The sequence below is a fragment of the Lepidochelys kempii genome, chromosome 2, assembly GCF_965140285.1.
Source record: "Lepidochelys kempii isolate rLepKem1 chromosome 2, rLepKem1.hap1, whole genome shotgun sequence".
Lineage (NCBI taxonomy): Eukaryota > Metazoa > Chordata > Testudines > Cheloniidae > Lepidochelys > Lepidochelys kempii.
The window spans coordinates 267,596,137-267,618,733 of record NC_136381.1 but is presented as its reverse complement, the minus strand read 5'-3'; the positions used below and the strand labels follow the sequence as shown (position 1 = coordinate 267,618,733).

Genomic DNA, 22,597 nt, shown 5'->3' with positions numbered 1-22,597 from the left:
GTGGGAGTTTATCTCTCTTTTTGACATGACACTGGGTTTAGGGAGAATGGAACCATGAAGCTATGGGACTTCTAACAGGCAGTTCAATGGGACATTTAGAATCAACAACATAAGATGACCAAGCCAAGTTTCTGGGTGCTGAAGCATTTCCAGGCCCAGCATTAGAACCTGACTAAGCAGAATGAGACATGCTCACACTGAAGAAGAACAGGAACCAAATATGTTAGCTGATGACAGACTTAATACAATTACAGCAGGGACACAGATAGAATCCAGGAAACTTGACTTTAGTAATTTTTAGATAGGCCCTCAACAACATGAGAGCAGCCCAGAAACATAATGCTCAACAGAGCATTAGGATTTTTGGCCATCTCCAGTAACTATTCCTAGCTATAAATAAATCTATATTTATATATATAGAAAAAGCTGTTTCCCCAAAACAGGCCACACAAGGAAGCAACCTACACCACAGAGCTCTTGCTCACTGCCTATAGCAGTCAGAAAAAACTAAGCCACATTCACATCCCTTTGTATATCGTTGAGTGTAGGGGAGGTCAAAAGGACACTGGCAGGAGGTTCATGCAGCCCCCCCCCCCCCGCCTCTCCAACATTGCTATTCCAAAATTCCCAAGGCTTGCTCCTCACCTAAAACAGGGATCCATGCAGGCAATGCTCGAAGAACTGTTTTTAATTTCTACCACAGAGGCTGATGGATCACTGGTTCTTTGGAGAAGATTTCTGTTCTCCATCACTGCCTTCTTGGGATTTCTGCTGCTAAGTTTAGTGAGGCTGTGGAGGGTCACTGATGCTGGTAGGCAGCTTGGGATAGCATTGGCAGAAGGAGTTCCAAAGGTCCCTGGCACCTGCTGCACACCCAGCCCAGTCCCACTGCAAAATCCAGGTCTGTGGGCCCAATGGGGAGCCCAGAGACATAGCACCAGGCAGATGGGCTGCATGTGGAGTCAAGGAACTGGGCTCTACAGCAGGGCTGAGGACCAGTGGGGTTGCAGGAAAAAGGAATCAGCTGGCAGCTTTGTTTGCCAGTTTTGCTTCCAATTCCAGATACCCATCTTGGAACCTTCTCACCTCATCCATTCCCCACAACATTATTCCCCCTGCAGCTGTTAGCACTAAGAAGGAGACACCAGGCTTGAGAAACTTCCCCAGCTCTATCAAACCAGGGCTCTCCTCTGGAGATTCCCAGAAGTGAACAGCTGCCTCTGGAACTCAGCTGTTAAAATCCACATCTCTGAAAGCTTCCCAATCTCACACAGGCTCCCCTTCCCCCCCCCCCCCAATCCCACTCCAGCTCCCCTTGCCCCCCGGAAACAGACGCTCAGGCACCCTCACATCACCCCGGCTCCCCTTATCCCCCCCATATGGAGGCTCAGACACACACCCCCTTGCTCCCCTTCCCCCACTATACGGAGGCTCAGACGCACTCCCCCCCATATCACCGCGGCTCCCCTTGCCCCCCCATACAGAGGCTCAGACACCCCCCACGTCACCCCAGCTCCCCTTGCCCCCCCCATACGGAGGCTCAGACACCCCCACACCTCACACTGGCTCCCCTTACCCCATCTCCCCTTGCCCCCCCATCCCGAGGCTCAGACACCTTCCCCCCCCCGGCTCCCCTTGCCCCCCATCCCCATGCGCAGACACCCCAACGCCTCCCACCGACTCCCCTTGCCCCCCCATCCCCACGCGCAGACACCCCAACGCCTCCCACCGACTCCCCTTGCCCCCCCCCATCCCCACAACACACACACCTCGCCCCCGCCTGCAGGCTCAGCGCCTCCCCGCCGCACACGGGGCCGCCCCATCCCCGCCGCGCCCAGAGGCGCCGAGCCTCCCCTTCGGCACAACGCACCGCCCCCCCCCCCCGCACCGGCTCCCCGGCGCGGAGCCCCTCCTGCCCGCGCCGCGCACACGCGCAGATGCCGCCAGCCGCCCGCGACGCACACGGCGGCTCGGAGCCTCCCACGGATGGAGAGATGCAGGTCCCAGGTCCCCGACACCGACCTCCTCACAACTCTCTAGCGCCGGTCCGCGACAGCCGAAACTACAACTCCCAAGAGCCTCTGCAATCCGCTTCCGGTGTGCGCACCGGAAATGAAACCTGCCACCTTGGCCGCTACGACCCAGGAGCGGCGGGTGGGAGCTATCCCCATGGCAACAGTTCGGGCCAATGGGAGAGAAGTAGGGCAGGGCTAGAGGCCGGGTTGGCAGTGGACGGTGGCCGTACCAGGAGGTTCGTCGGCGCTCAGGTAAGCGAGGCGGAGAGGTGCGAGGTTCTGGCCCTGCTGTCGGGCGCGCTAAGTCCCGTACCCTGCCTCAGACTGTTCCTTCGCCTCACGCCCAGTCCTGCGTCACTCCCAACCGGCCGCCCCGCCGCCGGCTTCGCCTCAGGGCCCCCGCCGCCGTCCCCCCGTCTCCCGCCCCCGGCCTCGCCTCAGGTCCCCCACCGCCGCCCCCCCGTCTCCCGCCCCCGGCCTCGCCTCAGGTCCCCCCGCCGCCGCCCCCCCGCCCCCCGGCCTCGCCTCAGGTCCCCCCGCCCCCCGGCCTCGCCTCAGGTCCCCCCGCCGCCGCCCCCCCGCCCCCCGGCCTCGCCTCAGGTCCCCCCGCCGCCGCCCCCCCGCCCCCCGGCCTCGCCTCAGGTCCCCCCGCCGCCGCCCCCCCGTCCCCCGGCCTCGCCTCAGGTCCCCCCGCCGCCGCCCCCCCGTCCCCCGTCCCCCGGCCTCGCCTCAGGTCCCCCCGCCGCCGCCGCCCCGTCCCCCCGCCGCCGCGCCCCCGGCCTCGCCTCAGGTCCCCCCGCCGCCGCGCCCCCGGCCTCGCCTCAGGTCCCCCCGCCGCCGCGCCCCCGGCCTCGCCTCAGGTCCCCCCGCCGCCGCCCCCCCGTCCCCCGGCCTCGCCTCAGGTCCCCCGGCCTCGCCTCAGGTCCCCCGGCCTCGCCTCAGGTCCCCCCGCCGCCGCCGCCCCTGGCCTCGCCTCAGGTCCCCCCGCCGCCGCCGCCCCTGGCCTCGCCTCAGGTCCCCCCGCCGCCGCCGCCCCCGGCCTCGCCTCAGGTCCCCCCGCCGCCGCCCCCCCGTCCCCCGTCCCCCGGCCTCGCCTCAGGTCCCCCCGCCGCCGCCGCCCCGTCCCCCCGCCGCCGCGCCCCCGGCCTCGCCTCAGGTCCCCCCGCCGCCGCGCCCCCGGCCTCGCCTCAGGTCCCCCCGCCGCCGCGCCCCCGGCCTCGCCTCAGGTCCCCCCGCCGCCGCGCCCCCGTCTTCTCCGCGGACGCCCCGCTTCCCGCCACCGCGCTGGCCTTGGCCTTTCTCCTCTTCACTTTCCCATCCTTAGTTCAGCTCTTCCCTGTGTGAGCTGCTGGGGCCTGGGGGGAGGTGGGAGTGAAGGGGGTATGGCAGCGTCTCACACGCATAGGCCACCACCACATATCCGTGGGGCAGCTTTTGGTCTCGCTCTTCAGCAGCCTTTTACAGGGAGGGGATTGAATTTGTCTCCTGCCCTTGGGAAGTTTGTGCACGAATCTGTCTCTCCTTTCCTTTTCATTGCACGAGAGGTAGCTGCTATTTGATTTTTTTATTTTTTTGAGTGAGTTCAGTGCCAGTGAAATACACTGTCTTGACAGTGCTGGAGACTGGGCTCCTGGGGCCGTAAGAGGCACAAAAGGAGCTTCCTCCTGTTTGCCTTCCAGCAAAGAGCCTCAGCTAAGATGAATGGGAATTGCCTAAACAGGGGGTCTGACTGGGAGTTGTTTAGATCCTAAGGAGCTCCATCAGTGAAGTCCTGACACTAAGCTGTAGGCATTGAAGATAATTCAGAATGAAATGCATAGGTGTAAGTGACTTATGGCTTTTATTTTATTTTCTTAGAGCAGAGATTAGTTCTAGAAAACAAGACTTGGATTTTGTGGGAGGAAGTGAAACACAGCAAGACTTCGTGTGTGTGTGTGTAGTTCTCACTTTAAACACTGGAGATCAATAGTTCTATTTTTTTTCAATAATGAAATGGCTGGCCACGTTAAGCAGTATATTTAGGTTAGTTATATAGTGCTGTACATGGGCCTGGTGTCTTAGAAAATAAAGTCCATACAGCAGGAGGCAATGATATAACAGGAAAGTGTTGGCAGTAGAGAGAGGCAAGGGTGAAATCGATATGCTCATGTGACACCTATGGTCACATATGTGATAAGCTCTTTTAATCTGAAGTTCACATCTGTCTTGGGTTATGGTCATTATGAAAGGCATAGTACAATTTCATATTCTGTGAAAGCACCAAATGTCCCCATACCAGTCTCAGAAATTTTATGTTTTATACTACTGTATTGTTCAATTTATGTAGAACAGATATATTAAGATTTAAGCTTAGTATTGCCCCTGGCAAGTAGGTCATTATTTAACCTTCTGTCTTTGTATGTAACAAACTGCAAAGCTGATCTCAGACAATCTCTTGTCAATGTTTAACACTGGATGCATTCTTATGAAGTACCTATCAAATAAGTGCTCTGCACACCTCAGAAGCTAGGCCCATTATGACTACCAACCTGCTACTCCTGTGAGCAGAGGCAGTCCTTAGGCAACTAAGTTTCTGCTTTTGGGCATACCCACTGCTGTCTCTCTCTTGGTGTCCTGATGCCTATCTCACACCTAAGTCCTGGTGGGATCCTCAAACCAGGGGAAGATAGGTGTTTCCCCCCATCTATCTTGCCTGTGGGGCATGTTCAAATGGGCATACTCAGAGGCTGCTTAACTCCACACAAAACAGCTGGTATAGGAGGAGCAGGGCTGCTCCCTCATAATTTTCAGCTGAGGCATTAGGGTGCTCACATGGGAAGTGGCAGATCCTGGTTAAATTCCCTTCTCTGCATGATGAGAAGGGATCAGAACAGGGGTTCTCCATCTCAGGTGATCTTTAACTATTGGACTATAGGATATTCTGATGTGGGTCTCTAATAATTTAATTAAAGTGGAATAGATTTAACAAATATTGGGTGAGAGTGAGGATCACACAATAATCTGGTGGTTAGGACACTCATGGGAAACTTCTGTTCAAATTCCTTCTCATCAGGCAGAGGGGCTAATTGAACTGGGGTCTTCTACATCCTGGATGAGTAGCCTAACTACTAGACTAAAGGTTATTAGGGAGAGCTCCTTCTTTCTATCCATACGTATGTATACTTTTTTAAAAAAGTAATTGGTTTCTCCATTACATTTGTAAAATTCCTTTTTTGTCCACATAATTAAAACTGCATCAGAAAACAAATGCTTGTTTTCTTATTTTTTTAATTTTTCCCTTCCAGGTTAAATGCTAAACTTGAAAAACGTATTCCAGTTCCAAACTTTTTGCTGTGGCTTACAGTGCAGAGCTTTGCTTCTCCCAGTCAGACAGAAAATGAGTGGAACAAAATGCAATGGGACATGCAAGGGAGTCACCTGAAGGTAAGAAATGTCTGACTACTGGCATCTGGCTGACTACTGGCTAAGCAGCAATTCTGCTGAAAAGAACCTGGGGATTACAGTGGATGAGAAGCTGGATATGAGTCAGCACTGTGTCCTTGTTGCCAAGAAGGCCAACGGCATATTGGGCTGTATTAGTAGGAACATTGCCAGCAGATCGAGGGAAGTGATTATTCCCCTTTAGTTGGCACTGGTGAGGCCACACCTGGAGTATTGTGTCCAGTTTTAGTCCCCCCTCTTCAGAAGGGATGTGGACAAATTGGAGAGAGTCCAGTGGAGGGCAACGTAAAGGATTAGGGGGCTGGGGCACATGCCTTACGAGGAGAGGCTGAGGGAACTGGGGTTATTTAGTCTGCGGAAGAGAAGAGTGAGGGGGGATTTGATAGCAGCCTTCAACTACCTGAAGGGGGGTTTCAAAGAGGATGGAGCTAGGCTGTTCTCAGTGGTGGCAGATGACAGAACAAGAAACAATGGTCTCAAGTTGCAGTGGGGGAGGTCTAGGTTGGATATTAGGAAACACCATTTCACTAGGAGGGTGGTGAAGCACTGGAATGGGTTACTCTAGAGAGGTGGTAGAATCTCCATCCTTAGAGGTTTTTAAGGCCCGGCGTGACAAAGCCCTGGCTGGGATGATTTAGTGGGTGTTGGTCCTGCTTTGAGCAGGGGATTGGACTAGATGACCTCCTGAGGTTTCTTCAAACCCTAATATTCTATGATTCTTATCTCCCATAACTTTCATCCAACTTCACTCACAACCGTGGTAAAATCAGGCAATTCTGACTTTAGAATGCATCCAGAATGAACAGAGATGGCAGGAGTACAATGTATGGGGTGGGAAGAAAGACTTTGTGGCTTTTTGGTATTGCACTTTCATTTGTTCCTCTATCTGATTAGTAGGGAGCTTCAAATATAGCCCACTTTACACTTATTCCAGCTCTTGAATAATTATGAGAAAAATGATTGAACCAGGTTTGGTTAGGTCTGGAGACTGGGGGACGGCAGCCAAAAATATTGAATTAGGCAACATTTATCCCTCTGAGACCTCTACAGATGGGCTGTATATGAAGGAATAATGTTAATGAAGAGTGAGCACCTATCCTTTGGGTTTGATGTCTGAATGCTCAGGATTTTGAGGGTAAAATAGACTGTTTGAAGTAAACTTAAGAAAAGTTACTGGTTTGGAGTGGTGTAGGAAGGGGAGTTTTACTGCTTATTAACAAAGAGGGTATAATAGGGAAGGTGCCATTATTTTAAACATTAGGCATGTTCAGTGACCAGTGCTTCTCTGTTTCCTTGAAACATGCTGGCTACAGAGTACAATATTTGCCCAAGCTTCCTTTAAAATATCTTGCAGGCTTTCAATATTCCGTTTCCAAGCATTGTTAATTTCTAAGGAGTAATTCAGAGGTACCAAAGTATGACCTGAAGTCTAAATGCAGCTCACTGCTTCTTTTTCCTTGTAACTGCAAAATGAGCACAAAGCGGATCATCTTTTTGATTATTTTTTTTTTAACTGGTGCTAACGATCACCAACAATCAACTTCTATTCCCAAAATTTCAGTACTGGGCTCGAGTAAGAAACACTTATGTCTATGTATCTTCAACACACTTACCTAAGGAAAAAAACAACAACCCCCAAAGTCATAAACATGAAACTGAATCTATCCATAATGAATCAAGTTCCAAACACAACATAAGTAGTGAAAATAAATTAGATTTGTCTAAAAAAATCTTCAATTTTAGGTCTTCAGTGGCTATAGGCAGTGAAGTGTGTTTTGGGTGTGGGGGTGTGTGTGCGGGGGGAAGAATGGTAGAACACTGCTTATATCTCACTTTCCTTGCCCTTTTTGGTGGCTTCTCCTCTTTCACCTCCAATCATTAAGGCTAAGATTTTGTCATTTTTAGTAAAAAATCATGGACAGGTCACGGACAACAAACAAAAATTCACGGAGCCCATGACCTGTGACTTTTACTGAAATTAACTGTACAAGTCTCCTGGCAGAAATGCACAGCCACAGGGTAGGAGTACATGGCCATGGGGTGGGGGCACACGGCCCTAGAGGCGGCCCCCACCACAAGCCACAGGGCTATGTGCAGAGCATATCCCTGGCTCCAGCCCTTGCTTCAGCTGAAGCTGAAGAAGTCACAGAGGTCCAGTAAAGTCACAGAATCCGTGACTGCCGTGACCTCCGTGACTAAATCGTAGCCTTACCGATCATCATTAGGCTTCAGATTTTTCAACCATTGAGACAAATGAGAGCAATTGATGCTATTAGGCCCTGACCCTGCAAACTGCTTTAGGTGCAGCATCGGAGTCTTCACATGTAGAACAATTTATATAATTAGGGTTTCAACACTATTATGTCAGGCTGTCTTTCAGCAGACTGCCATGTGGTCCTATATCTGGTCATTCAGGTGACTTTCTTTATAATTCTAGACTAGATATTTAAACTTAACAATGAAATAATTTCAATAGAAACTCTTACAGCCACTAGAGATGTCCTGGATGGAGTGGCAACTGAGGTCACACAGTTAAAATAAAATTTGTTATGCTGGCACAGTTTCTCCACCATAATCCAGGTTCCTCCAGAGTTTCCATTCTAACAGGAAGAAAAGGAGTACTTGTGGCACCTTAGAGACTAACCACAAGTACTCCTTTTCTTTTTGCGAATACAGACTAACACGGCTGTTACTCTGAAACCTGTCATTCTAACAGGGTTAATAAAGTTCTCTCTAAACTGTATATTTTGAGTTTGAGGATTAATTTGAAAATCTTATTGTAGTTTTTGAGGTGCTTGAATTAACAATAGCTGAGCCCCTAAATAATAGTGACCATAAAGTAGTGAAATTTACATGTCACTGACTAGGGAGAAGAAAGATAAGTTTAAAAAGGGAGACTTCAATAAAATAAGGAATCTAGCCAAAAAGGCCATGGAGTCAAAAGTAAAGAAAACAAATGCCTTAGATTTGGCACGGATGTTTGCTATATAAGGAAACAATACTCTGAGAAAACATGCATGCCTCTGAACAAAAAGGAAGCAAAAAAGCAAGAAGTAAACCAGTATGGGTAAATTACAATGTTCAAGAGGTTATTCAAACTCAGCCAAAATCTTTCAGAATTTGGAAATCTAATTGTAGTGAAACTAATAAAAAGGAGCATAAATTAGCAGGCAATGCTGAAGACAGAAATTAGGAAGTCTAAGGTGAAATTTGAAGAGCAAATAGCTAAGGTATAAAAACAAGAAATTTTTTAAAATTGATCACCAGAAAGCCTGGAAAAAAATTGAGTGTGCGGGATCACCAGGAATTAAAGGGAGCAAATAATGAAGATAAACAAATTTCACAGAAATCATTTATTTAGCTTCTCAGCATCATTCTTGATGGCAGAGAAGATGAAGGAGATACCGAAAGAGAGTAGATAATATAGATGAGGTATTATCAAAGATTGCTGCCAGAAGAGTTGATGCTGGAACAAATTGTTAAATTAAAAGCTGTAAAAATCACCAGGCACAGTTCGCACATCCAAGTGTTCTGAAGGAACTTAGTTACTGAGTTGCTAACAAAAAACACTAAAAACGGCTACTGTACTGGATAATTATGGCAGGTAATGTTTAACTTATCTTTAAAGCATCGAAGTTACTAAGTATAAACTTGGAACTCCACTATTTCTAGTCTCATGTTTTAGAGAGAACTTCACTTTAAGCAACAAAACATGACAAGATGTGTATTGTGCTAGGGTGTTACTGTACGTTTCCTGATTTAAGCAGAATGCTGCAGCCTTCCAAGAAATAGCAATATATCAGTTGTATTTTCATTATAAAATAGCCTTATGCCAACACTATTAGTGATTAAAAAAAAAAAAAAAGAATCACTCTAAGTGTTTTTTTCTGATTATTGTATCAAGAAGACTAGTTCCCAATTAAAAATGATTTAAGATTTTACATTAATTTTGTACTTAACTTTGCCTAGAAGCAAATATGCTTCTCTTAAGGTTTCTCTGGAAAACAAAGCTTTTGACCTTCTTAAATCTCTCTCCTTCTGCCCCTTTTTCTTTTTATAAACAAGCACGACAAATATCATCCCAGAGAGGAAACTTTTCAGAATTATAAATGCCTGAAAATAGAAGCTAGTAATGGAAGTCTTTCCTCAGCTTTGCTAGAAAATACAGTAAAAACGAATATTGAAATAGTTTTTATCCATTTAAGTTAATAGATAATTATAAACACTAAATATTTTCCCAGAATGAAAGGCTAAGAACAACAGTTAGGAATTTAATCAGATATGACTCATGTTATTATAATCTTTATAACCCATTATGCTAGTAGAGGAAGTTTGTCATGAGCCTCTTTTAAACCAATAAAATGTAATATAGTTTACTTTTGTACCAGTAGAATTTCAGTCAAATAAAATTGTTGTGGTCCCTTCCCAAAATAAATTTAAAAGCTTCTGATGACCGCATGTGGAAAACTTGCTTCTTCTTTGTCACAGAGTCCACTTCAAAAAGCAGGTGTTCTTTGGCTGTCTCATGACTTTTTTTTTTTTTTTTTTTAAAGACTTTTTGACTGTCAGTTTCTAAATGATGGCTGTTCCGATTTTCTTAGTAGACTAATTTTTTCTTCTTAATTTACTTGTATTGCACCTAATTAATACTCTTATTGAACTAACTTAGTCACCTAACTGTTCAGAGTAACACTGTTTATCTGTTTAACTAAGTGTGTGGTCCCATGCAAAGGATACATGTCTGTGAGACAAACTTGAATTTTACTTGCAGTTCTGCTGCTATGTTGACTTACTGAGTCGCCTTGGACAAGCTGCTTCCCCATGGTAAAATGAGGATATTTGACTAGCTTGGTAATATGCCTTTGAGATCTATGAATGGAAAGCTTTTGTTATGCTCAGTGTTTATGGCTTTAATTTTCATGTTTGCTCTAGGGTTTGTCAAATCTCCAAGTCCTCACTGTTCCTGATCAAATGTATACAATGAAAAGACCTTTTAAAGGCACTGTTTCTGTGAGTAAACCAATCTCCTACAACCCTTTCACACATACACCTGCCTTCCAGGATGTTGATCTTTCTACTGTGATCCCAGTCTGTTGCCTTTATATAAACTGAATATTGGCAACCCCAGTTTAAAAAAAATAATCATGAGATTGGCAGCAAAATTAATACATTAAAAACATTGATTTTGGTTTGTCTTGATTTTTGAACTCACACTGCCCACCCCAAGTGTATTTGTGACAATTAGTGTTGCCATTGCTCCCAAACGTATTAAGGTAACCTTTGATCTCCATTGGAGGAGCTCTCACCCCCACGTTTGCCTGCCTTCCTCAGTTGTCTATTAGTTCTGACCCCTCTCCCAACCTCCAGCATCAGTTCTGCCTTCCCTCCCAGCCTCACCCTCTGCTCCTCTTGCAGTTCCTGGGGCTCTTCATCCCTGTCCCAGGGTTGTTGGGGTGTTGTTTTTTTGAAGGGGAGATGGCAGTACAGAGGCCTGCAGCAGGATCCCCTTCTTCTTCCCCTTCCAAGCTGGAGGTGGGAGCAGCTCCAGGGACTCCTCGCCTCTCTCACTCACCATTCCCAGCTCCAGTGTTGCAGGAAGGGAGAGGGGAGGAACAGAAGAGCTGCCCTGTTATCTATTGGAGGGAAGGAGGGTGCAGCCTGAGCTGTTGGGCTCTAACTGTTCTCAGTTTCCCTCCTGTGAGACTTGTCAGCTCCTGGAGGGTGGGGAGCTCTACTAGCTTCTTGCAGCGGCTCCCTATGGCTTCTCTTCCTCCAGAGGCGGGGCAGTGGGGAAAGCAGCCATATAAGGGGGTTTCCTCAAGATAGAAGTGAAATATGTGAGAGGGCTGGAGCTTTTTAGAATGATTGAGACTCTAGCCAAAGTCACCAGTGTTGCAAAGAAATTGGGAGAGTTGGCAACAATGAAACTGAAAATAGTGCACGACTCTGAGTTGCCCAGGTGGCAAGTCCCAGAGAGTATTCCTAGGTAGTTGCTGAACCTGGATGTTTGGTTTGTTGGCTGGATAAAAAGTCAGTTGATGATTGAGGTTGGGCTTGTGTTTGAAGCACAGAGAGAAATGTGTGGTACTCTAACACCAATATCCTGCTCTTATGTCTGCTTGTAAATAGAGAAGGAAGAAAAACTGTCAGGGTCTCTGTAGCACAAAGCTAGCTGCTTTGCTTGTATACAATCATGAAGTGCTTAAAGTGTGTATGGGGGGGCTATAAAGATGTGGGAGCAACAACAGCTTGGGTAAGACAGTGCTTTAAGTACATTCCCTTAGAGAGACAGTTCTGTTTCTAGAGTAGCAGCGGTGTTAGTCTGTATCCGCAAAAAGAACAGGAGTACTTGGGGCACCTTAGCGACTAACAAATTTCTTTGAGCATAAGGACAGGTTTCAGAGTAGCAGCCGTGTTAGTCTGTATTCGCAAAAAGGAGTACTTGTGGCAGCTTAGAGACTAACCAATTTCTTTGAGCATAGCTGTAGCTCACGAAAGCTTATGCTCAGATAAATTGGTTAGTCTCTAAGGTGCCACAAGTACTCCTTTTCTTTTTGAGCATAAGCTTTCTTTGGACCCCTTGCCATCTCTACCTTAAAGTACTGGAATCATGCTAATCCCTTTTTGCTGCTCTGCTTGCATTCAGGGCATGGAACAAAGGTGAAGCCCCAGGGCCTGGTTGACTTCCTTGCAGAGGTGAGGAATTAGGTTGGCTGTGTAGCCCCTCCACTGGGGAAACCAGCAAGTGTTAGTGATACCACGGGAGGGCAGTCAGCGCCCCGTTCCCCGTCCAGCCTTATATCTCCTCGGCTGTACCTACTTGGCGGGATGGGGGGAAATAATACTTGCGATTGGTACAGCGAGCTGTCCATTTCTCCTTCATTATGTGGTTGAAGGAGATAGAATTCCCCCAGTGAAGGAGAGTATATGGGGTGGCGGAGATAGTAGCAGAAGAACCAATCAGAACAGAGTGGAGGTGCCTCCCCCCTCAGTGAGACTGGAGTTGTTGACGGCGACAGCCCGGTGCAGGCGTAGATACAATGAAAAGAGGAAGACGGGGTCTCCGAGTGCGCTTGCGTAGAGTGGAAAGCGTGGGGACGGCGCCATGAGTGGAGACGATGGGGTTGGTGTGCGCATGTGCTGGGCCGGCGGGGGAGGGGAGCGGTCTGCCTGCGTGGGGCGGAGGGCCGTGGATATGCGCGTGCGCGCGGTGGTGGGCCTGACTGGGCGCCCTGACAGAGGCGGCGCCCTGGGCGCTGTATTGTCCGGGCTCGGCCGTGGGGAGGCGGCTGTGGAGGGGAAGAGGAGCCCGCCAGAACCTGCTGCGCCTATGGAGAGCCCGGGCCCCCCGTGAGGCGTCGCTCTCGGTCCCGTTCGGCCCCCGCATGGCGGCGGCCATGGCCCCAGCGCTCCCCGAGCCGCCCTCCGAGGTGCCCCCGGGCAAGGAGGCAGCGGCGCGGGGCCGCCAGGCAGCGCTGTGGGGACGGGCGCGCAGCCTGTGCCGGAGGCTGCGGGCGCTGCAGGCTCGGCAGGTGGAGCGGCACGTTCGGCAGCAGCTGGCCGGGCTGGTGCGGTACATGGGGCGGGCGGCTCCCGCCGGCCTCCCTCGCGTCCTGGGGCCTGACCTGCGGCAGCTGGCGGCCAGCGCCACCGCCAGGCTCCGGGCCGCCCAGGGGGCTTGTGACTCGGACGCCACCGACAGTAGCAGCAGTGGCGGCTCTAGCTGCGGTTCCGGGGGGGAGACTGATAGCGAAAGCCCGGAGGAGGAGCGTCCCGTACCGGCCCCTGCAACGTGAGTAACGGGGGCTGCTTTGTGGCGGGTGGGGGCAGTTACCGGACCGGGGCTGAGAGCCACGAAGTTACCCGCCCTTCTCGCAACTTGGGGCCTGAGGGAAGTGGCGGGGTCATCCCGGCGCGTGGGCTTTTCTCCCGTAGCTGTGGCGAGAGTTTTCCTGAGGTGGATTTAAAGTGCTGTGAGTCACTTGGCGCTTCTCTGCCGTGCGCGCTGCAAAAGCCTTCCTGGTGGGAAGGAGATGCTGTGACAACCACAGGACGTGAAAGCCGCCGCCGCCTGAACTGCTCACAGCAAAGCCTAACTCCGCATCTCCTGCTGCGAGACGGGAATCTGCGTCGCCAACTTCTCCACGGCTTCCCGCCCCACCCGCTATCAGTCAGACTTATAACCTTGAGGTTACCGGCTCCGCCTTTAAACTCTATCACCAGATGTGCGCATTCATACAACTCACCGCTTCCTTACTGATCCTGCTCTCAGAACGCTGATTCTGGCCACGTTCTCTCACATGAGTGAATAAATAAATGCTTTGTCATAACCAGCGTTTCCCTTAAGTACCTTATCCATAGTTTCAGATTTAAGTTTTCAAACAAACCAACCCACTTCATGCTTATTTTTGTAGAATTGCTTCAGTATTATAATGGTTTTGGCTGGGTTTTCTGAGTAACTAGCATATATAATTTAGTCATCCAATTTATTTAATTTTCCATTTCCAGGTAAAATAAAACATTGGGCAAAAAGAACACAAAGTATGAATTTTCAGTAATAGAAGAGTGTGGCTTTGTAATAAATGCACTGAGCTAGAGGGAGATCTTGGTTCAATTACTGGTTCTGCCATAGATTTCTTGTGAGAGCTTTGGTGTCACTATTTGCCTCATTTTACCTAATTTAAATGCAGATACTTTCCTATCTCATAAGGTTGTTGTGACATTCTTGAATACTATCCTGATAAGTGTTCTATCAAAACCTAGATAGAATCATAAGGATGCTTTCTTGAAGCAAGGGACAGTACAGTAACCAACATCTTAAGACCATCACATAGGGCTTTTGAATAATTTTTTTAGGCCAAAACAATCTCTTCAGATTGTAAATTTATGTGTTATCAGTAATCTGAGAATTAGAATTTCTGGTTTGTGGTGTTTATATTGTAATGTATAGATGACTTTACAGAGGAGAACTGATTTGTTTAAAATATCATTGAATTATTTTCCATAGTGCTAGTAGAATGTGTCTCTTCACAGGTTTCAGAGTAGCAGCAGTGTTTGTCTGTATCTGGAAAAAGAAAAGGAGGACTTGTGGCACCTTAGAGACTAACAAATTTATTAGAGCATAAGCTATCATGAGCTACAGCTCACTTCATGATGATCACACGGTATGCATCCAATGAAGTGAGCTGTAGCTCACGAAAGCTTATGCTCTAATAAATTTGTTAGTCTCTAAAGTGCCACAAGTACTCCTTTTTCTTTTTGTCTCTTCACAGACATTCAGGGCGAGGAGTTCTCTGCCTAAAGAAGCGTACTAGTTGGAAAAGATCAAAAACAGGCCATGATTTGTGGGGTGAAAAGTACAAAAGGGAGAGAAACAAAGAGAACCTTCCTGTTTAAAATAAATAAAATTGCCCCTTTCTGAAACTCACTGTTCCTTTTGAGCATAGAGATCTTGAAAGACCACTATCCTTGTCAACAAACAACTTTCAGCATAGTGAAATTGGGATTTTTTGGATTTATGTTACAAATTAAAACCACCAAGTTTTTCATACTGTTAATTTAGTAATTAATTGGCTTTAATAGAGGTCATATGTGTGCTTTGAAAGTATTGCATATTTATTACAAGCTATTATTTTTGCTTTCTAGGGAGGAAGTGACTAACAGGCTGGACAGTTGCTTAGTTTGGCATGTAGAACCAAAGATGCAAACAGTTGTAGGATGTATTTAGAGCACTCAGCAAAGTTTCAATATTATGTAATCTATCCTGTGAAGAAGTGACTCTGAAAAAAGTGTCATGGTGGATAATCAACTAAACATGAGTTCCCAGCTCACTGCTGTAGCCAGAAGGGCTAATACAGTCCTTGAGTGCATAAACAGGAATTTCGAGTAGGAATAGAAGGGTTATCTTTCTTCGGTGTCCACAATTCAAGAAGGGTTATCTTTCTTCGGTGTCCACAATTCAAGAAGGGTGGTGATAAATGGGAGAGGGTTCAGAGCAGAGCGGTGAGAATGATTAAAGGATTAGAAAATCTGCCTTACAGTGACAGACTCAAGGAGCTCAGTTTTTTTTAGCTTAACAAAAAGAAGGTGAAGGGGTGACTTGATTACATTCTGTAAGTACCTCCATGGGGAACGAATATTTAATAACGGTCTCTTCAATCTACCAGAGAAAGATATAATCCCCAATCTGTGGCTGGAACTTGAAGCCAGACAAATTCAGATTGGAAATAAGGCAGAAATTTTTGAGAGAGTAAGTAACCATTGTTTGTTTACCAAGGTGTGTGGTAGATTCTATAACTGGATATTTTCCTGGAAGTTATTTTAGGAATATTCTAGGAATTATTTTGGGAGCATTGTGTGGCCTATGTTATATAGGAGGTCAGAGTAGATCAGGGTAGGCAAATTATGGCCTGGGAGCCCCATTCAGCCCTCCAGATGTTTTAATCTGGCTGTTGAGCTCCCGCTGGGTAGCACAATTGGGGGCTTGCCCCATTCCGCACAGCTCCCAGAAGCAGTGGCATGTCCCCCCTCCGGCTCCTACCCAGAGGGGCAGCCACAGGGTTCCGCACACTGCCCCTGCAGCTCCCATTGGCTGGGAACCGTGACCAATGGGAGCTGCAAGGGTGGCACCTGCAGACAGGGCAGCACGCAGAGCCGCCTGGCCGTGCCTCCATGTAGGAGCCAGAGCGGGGGGACATGCTGCTGCTTCTGGGAGTCACTTGAGGTAGGCGCTGCCCAGAGCCTGCACCCCGACCCCCTGCCACAACCCTGATCCCCCTCCAAATCCCTCAATCCTAGCCCACAGCACCCTCCTGCACCCTCAAGCCTTTATCCCCATCCCCACCCCAGAGCCCACACCCAACCACCCCTTCCCGTACCCTGAATTCCTCATTTCTGGCCGCACCCCCATCCAGATCCTGCACCCCAACCACGAATTTCGTGAGCATTTATGGCCTCCCATACAATTTCAGTACCCAGATGTGGCCGTTGGGGCGAAAAAGTTTGCCCACCCCTGAACTAGATGATCACAGCGGTGCCTTCTGATTTTGGAATCTGTGAATCTATGATAATGATATTGATCATTTACTGATCAGAGCACAAAACTTGGAGACAGGTAATCTTGGTTCTGTTCCTATCACTGACACAGTTGGACTATAGCAGAGTAACTTAAATATATGTGTCAGTTTCCCCTGTCAATTAGGGCTTACTGATGTTCAAGTGTGTCTTAGGGCTGTAATTAACCTTTAAGTACTTTGAGATGGTTGGAAAAGAGGGCTCTTTTTAACTGCAGATTTTTATGATGCACATAATCCTACAGATTAGGCTGCATCATCAGTTTCTTGAATGATCCTCTTCCTTATGTTTATTTTCCAGTTATCTAGTGAGGTGAGTATTCTATTTCCCCCTGTGGTAATTTATTAGCTAGAAGTGGATGGAAGGGAATCATTCTAGAAGGATGCTGCCTCTCGACAAAGCGGTCTCCACCCTCCATCCACCACATAGAGGATGCTAAAATTCTTACTAGGGTGCTGCACCTCCGTCCTGCTCAGCAGTTTAATCTTCTTTATAAGCCTCTGATTAGTAGGTGTCTGATAACATCACTGTCCTGGTTCTGCCTAGCACAGGGGTGGGCAAACTACGGCCCGCTGGCTGGATCCAGCCCTCAAGCTCCCGCTGGGGAGCGAGAGCTGGGGCTTGCCCTGCTCCAGTGCTCCAGCCGGGGAGCAGGGTCAGGGGACTCACCACACAGCTCCTGGAATCCATGGTGTGGCCCCGCTCCAGCTGGGGCACAGGGTTGGGGGAAGCACTATGTGGCCTCCAGAAGCCTCGGCATGGCCCCATTCTGGCACTCCAGCCAGAGCACAGGGTCGGGGGCTGCTCCATGCAGCTCCTGGAATCTGTCCCGCATCTCCACTCCTGTACACCCCCGCTCCAGCCTGTACATGCTCCAACGGATGGTGCACTTCCACATAGGAGCCGGAGAAGGGACATGCTGCTGCTTCCAGGAGCCGCTTGAGGTAAGCGCCATTGGGAGCCTGCACCCCTGAGCCTCTCCCCACCCCCTGCCCCAGCCCTGATCCCCCTCCCACCCTCTGAACCACTCGATCCCAGCCCGCAGCACCCTCCTGCTCCCCAAACCTTTCATCCCCAGCCCCACCCCAGAGCCCGCACTCCCAGCCAGAGCCTGCCCTGATTTCCCCCCCCCCCCCCCCGCCCTCCAAACCCCTCGGTCCCAGCCCAGAGCACCCTCCTACACCCAAAACTCCTCATCCCCAGCCCCACCACAGAGCCCACCCCACCGCAACCCGGACCCCTCACACTTCCCCATCCCAGCCCGGAGCCCCCTCCCGCACACCGAACTCCTCATTTCTGGTCGCACCCCAGAGCCAGCACCCCCAACCAGAGCCCAACCCCAATTTTGTGAGCATTCATGGCCCGCCATACAATTTCTATTCCCAGATGTGGCCCTCGGTCCAAAAAGTTTGCCCATCCCTGACCTAACAGAACTCCTTGGCTGTTGTGAGGAGGGGGGAATCTTTGATATTCCGTCCTTTCTATCCTATGTCCATGACTCTTTCAGTGAACATCTCCAATTGTCTCAGTTGATCCTCTGAGGTTTCACGAGTATCAGCAAAGTGAAATTGACGTGATTGTTTGTCAGTTTCCCTGCACTCCTCAGAACTGCCTAGCAGCAGTGATAAATAAGTTATAATGGCAAGCATTAGAAAGCTATTCATGTGAGTTAAGAGGACCCAAATAAAGAAGGCTGGAAGAGGCAGAGCAATAGATGGAGAGATTCATCTGCTAGGAGGTTAAGGAAGGGGCTGAATAGAGCACTCTTGCAGAAGAAGTCAGGCCTTCTGGGGGCCGGGAGGCTTTTCCCTCCTAGTGGGCAGGGGATCTTCAAAACTGATGACTTAATAACCAGAAGTAGATATAAAAGAACTCCTGAGCAAAGGCCCAGGATCAGAACCTTGTTGGAAATTCCAGGGTTCTTCCCACCAGCTTTTTGGTTGGCAGAGGTGGTGCTGCGCTGCTTACCTTCCCTGGAGAGGTGGGGCTTATGTTTCATATCAGCCTCTGCGTAGTCGGTGTCTGCAAAGCTTCTAATCTCTGGGGATTTGCTGTATTTGAAGTGGTATTCCATGTTAGTTTTGTTTCCCTCTTGATGCATGTAGTGCATCTCCTTTTGAACCTAATTTTGTATTGCATTTTTTTGTGTGCTGAAAAACTTTAGGAGACTATGGTGTGGAGGTAGTACATGCTCTAACGTTGCCTTTGTAGTAAAATTATTTTAAAATATTTTCTTTTTGTTGAAAGAAACAAACACTTAACTAATCCTTGAAGCTGTCAACAAATATGGACAAGGGTGATCCAGTGGATATAGTGTACTAGAACATTCAGAAAGGTCACTTATCAAAGGCTCTTTAGCAAAGTAAGAAGTCATGAGATAAAAGGGAAGGTCCTCTCATGGATTAGTAACTGGTTAAAAGACAGGAAACAAAGGGTTGGAATAAATGGTCATTTGTCACAGTGGAAAGAGGTGCTGGGACCAGTGCTGTTCAACAAACTCATAAATGATCTGGAAAAGGGGGTAAACAGTGCAGTGGTAAAGTTTGCAGATGATACAAAATTACTCAAGGTAGTTAAGTCCAAACTAACTGAAGAGTTACAAAGGGCTCTCACAAAACTGGGGGACCAGGTAACAAAATGGCAGATGAAATTCATTGTTGATAAATGCAAAGTAATGCACACTGGGAAAATAATCCAACCTATACATACAAAATGATCAGGACTAAATTAGCTGTTATCACTCAAGGGAAAGATCATCAAGGATCGTTCTCTGAAAACATCTGCTCAGTGTGCAGTGACCATCAAAAAAGCGAACAATGTTAGGAACCACTAGGAAAGGAATAGATAGCACAGAAAATAAAATGCCACTATAGAAATCCATGGTCCTCCCATACCTTGAATACTGCATGCAGTTGGTTTGCCCCATCTCAAAAAAGATATATTAGAACTGGAAAACGTACAGAGAAAGGTAACAAAAATGAAATAGCTTCCATTTGAAAGAGATGAAAGACTGGGATTGTTCAGGTTGGAGAAAAGATGAGGCTGAGCGGGGGATACAGTAGAGGTCTATAAAATCATGAGTTGTATGAAGAAAGTGAATACAGGAGTGTTGTTTACTCCGCCACGTAACACAAGAACCAGGGGTCACCCAATGAAACTAATAGGCAGCAGGTTTAAAACAAACATAAGGAAGTACTTCACACAATGTAAATTGTAGAACTCATTGCCTTCGGGATATTGTGAAAGCTAAAAGTATACCTGGGTTCAACAAAGAATTAGGCCTTGTCTGCGCTACAAAGTTTTGTTGACAAATAAATAAAACCACCCTGATGATAGACATAAGGCTTTTTGTGCAAAATTTTTGTTGACAAAGTGCCAGAGTAGACACCACGCTGGTTTTATTGCTTTAATTGGCCTCCAGGAGGTGTCCCACAATGCCCATTGTGTCTGCTCTGGTCAACAGTTTGAACTCCACTGCCCTACAGCCAGGTAAACAACCATCTGGCCCTCCACCTTAGAAGCCCTGGGAATTTTTGAAATTCCATTTTCTGTTTGCTTGGGGTGGAGAGGTCTGATCACATCTTCCCAGGTGATCATGGCAGGTTATTGCAGCAAACGCTCTCCAGCTTGCACCACTGTGGAGCTGTTGGATCTGATCAGTATATGGGGACAGGAGGCTGTGCAATCCCAGCTGTGCTTGAGCTATAGGAATTGGAATGCCTACAGGCACATTTCTCAAGACTTTTTGTGAAAAGAGCTATTATCGGGACACTCTGTAGTGCAGAGTGAAGATAATAGAGCTGAGGCAAGCAAACCATTAGGTGAGGGAGGTGAACCCTCACTCTGGTGCTGTACCTAAGACCCGCTAGCTCTGTAAGGAGGTGGACACTATCCTCAGTGGCGACCCCACCGCCAAGAGCCCCATGGATACTTCAGCGGGTCTCTGAATATTATCCTCATTGAGGTCTAACCTGCCATAAAAGCATTGCCAGCACACCTTTAATCTGCCAGAGACACATTCCACAGTCATCCAGCACCTACTCGGCCTGTTGTTGAACTGCTCCTTACTGCTATCCAGGTTTCCCGTGTAAGATTTCATGATCCATGGCTGTAAGGGGTACGCCAGGTGTCTAGGATCACTATGGGCATATCAGTATCCCCCGCTGTAATCTTCTGGTCTGGAAAGAAAGTCCCCGCTTGTAGCTTTCTATACAGGCTGGTGTTCCTGAAGATGCATGCGTCATCCACCTTTCAGGACTACTCTGCATTGTTATCAGTGAAACGCCCAGGGTGATCCACAAGCGCCTGCAACACCATGGAGAAGTACCCCTTCCTATTGATGTACTCAGTCACAAGATGTTCTGGTGCCAAAATTGTAGTGTGTGTGCCATCTATAGCCCCTCCACATTTAAGGAAACCCATCTTTGCAAAGCCTTCCACTATTTCATGCGCATTTCCCAGAGTCACGGTTCTTCGTAGCAGGATGCGATTTATTGCCCTGCACACTTATGTTAATGCATCCTCAGTGGCTGACTTCTCAACTCCAAACTGATTTGCGACCGACCTGTTGCAGTCTGGAGTCGCCAGCTTCCACACAGTGCCACACGCTTCTCTAACAATAGGGCAGCTCTCGTTCTGGTGTCTTTGCACTGCAGTGTTGGGGCGAGCTCCGCCCATAGTTCCAGGAGGGTGGCTTTCCACATCGGAAAGGTCTATAGCTGCTGCTCGTCATCCCACACCTGTCTGATGATGTGATCCCATCGTTTAGTGCTTGTTTCCCGAGCCCAAAAGCGACCCTCTGCAGCTGTTCTGAGAATGCCAAAAACAATCTGAAGTTGCTCTTATCCATATTACACAGCATGTCAGGCATCTGGGAGTCGTCTTCGGTTAGGAACTTCGTGATTAACTGCACTGCCATCCGCAGTGTCTTCATGACAGTTATCAGAGCATAGGAGAGCAGTGCGGAATCCATTCCTTCTCACAAAAATGCTGGGGTGCACAGCAAAGTAGGGCCATTTGAAAAATGCCATGAAAGAAAGCTGGAAGCCTGTGGAATGCTGGGACAGAAAGCAATGCATCACGGGACACTGAGCCCGGTCCCAAGATGTGCTGCAATCCACTCCATTATCCCACAAGATATAACAGCAGAAGGTGTCGAGCTGGACTGTGGGATAGGTAGTCAGTGTACTGCTCATACTGTCGATGCTAGTACCCCAAGAGTGGACACGCTTTGCTAACAGAGTGTGAACTGCAGTACTAATATTTATTATAGTTCTTTTTGAGTGTCAGCATGACTTCTGTCAACAAAACTCTGTAATGTAGACGACCTTAGATATGTTGAAGGAGGATAGGTCCATCAATGGCTATTAGCCATGATGTGGTTGTGTCTCTGTGTGTTCCTAAACTTCTGATTGCTAGAAGCTGGGACTGGATGATTGTATGGCTCACTCGATAAATTGCCCTGTTCTTTTCACTCCCTCTGAAACATCTGGCACCAGTCACTATGAGAAGACCAGATACTGGGCTACATGGATCATTGCTCTGACCCAGTATGGCCATTCTTACATTTTTAATTCTGCTTTTGCCAAAAACAGTATTTTCGATATTACTTAAGGTTGTGAGATCAAGTTAGGCCATGCCAAAGTTAAGGCTGCCTAGGAAAATTTATTTTGCCCTTCTTGTGTGTATGTGTTATGATACTCTGAACTATATGATCACATATTTTTTTCCCCCCACAGGACCTCTCTCATTCAGTACATAGGAAGGATAGTGTTTATTTGAGGAGCAACTATTCAACATTTTGTTTTATCATAGTCTTCCAGAGTTTGGCCCCATGCCTTATTTAGTGCACACTATACGACTATTTCCATGTTGGTTTTTTGATGTTTGTTAGTAGCTGTGTGTTTCATAAATACTAACTTACTTTCAAAACATGCCTGTAACATGAGATGAAGTAGCTGCATTCTGCAGCTGGAGGACTGATGCACTGAGAAATTAGTTTCAGAGTAACAGCCGTGTTAGTCTGTATTCGCAAAAAGAATTGGTTAGTCTCTAAGGTGCCACAAGTA

The 22,597-nt window shown here is 48.0% G+C and overlaps 2 protein-coding genes across 15 annotated transcripts in view; one reads left to right on the top strand and one right to left on the bottom strand.

Annotated features, from left to right (window-relative positions):
- DHX30 (DExH-box helicase 30) overlaps positions 1 to 2,085 on the bottom strand; it is a 42,850-nt gene extending 40,765 nt beyond the window's left edge. Inside the window, exon 1 of one of the 4 annotated variants that reach the window (XM_073334945.2) lies at positions 2,023 to 2,085. Coding sequence is in view for 1 of the 4 variants with exons in the window: in XM_073334942.2 (XP_073191043.1) it covers positions 1,770 to 1,823 (54 nt within the window). In the remaining 3 variants the exon portion in view is untranslated. Of the gene's footprint in view, positions 1 to 645; positions 1,264 to 1,769; positions 1,843 to 1,962 lie in introns of those variants that run through there. The other 3 variants (XM_073334943.2, XM_073334942.2, XM_073334944.2) reach the window with 3 other exon arrangements.
- A 103-nt stretch (positions 2,086 to 2,188) lies between these two features.
- LOC140907905 (KAT8 regulatory NSL complex subunit 1) overlaps positions 2,189 to 22,597 on the top strand; it is a 147,101-nt gene continuing 126,692 nt past the window's right edge. For 3 of the 11 annotated variants that reach the window (XM_073334933.1, XM_073334934.1, XM_073334928.1), the window contains exons 1-2: positions 2,189 to 2,267; positions 5,300 to 5,438. Coding sequence is in view for 8 of the 11 variants with exons in the window: in XM_073334928.1 (XP_073191029.1) it covers positions 5,411 to 5,438 (28 nt within the window). In the remaining 3 variants the exon portion in view is untranslated. Of the gene's footprint in view, positions 2,268 to 5,299; positions 5,439 to 12,640; positions 13,249 to 22,597 lie in introns of those variants that run through there. The other 8 variants (XM_073334932.1, XM_073334931.2, XM_073334940.1 and 5 more) reach the window with 5 other exon arrangements.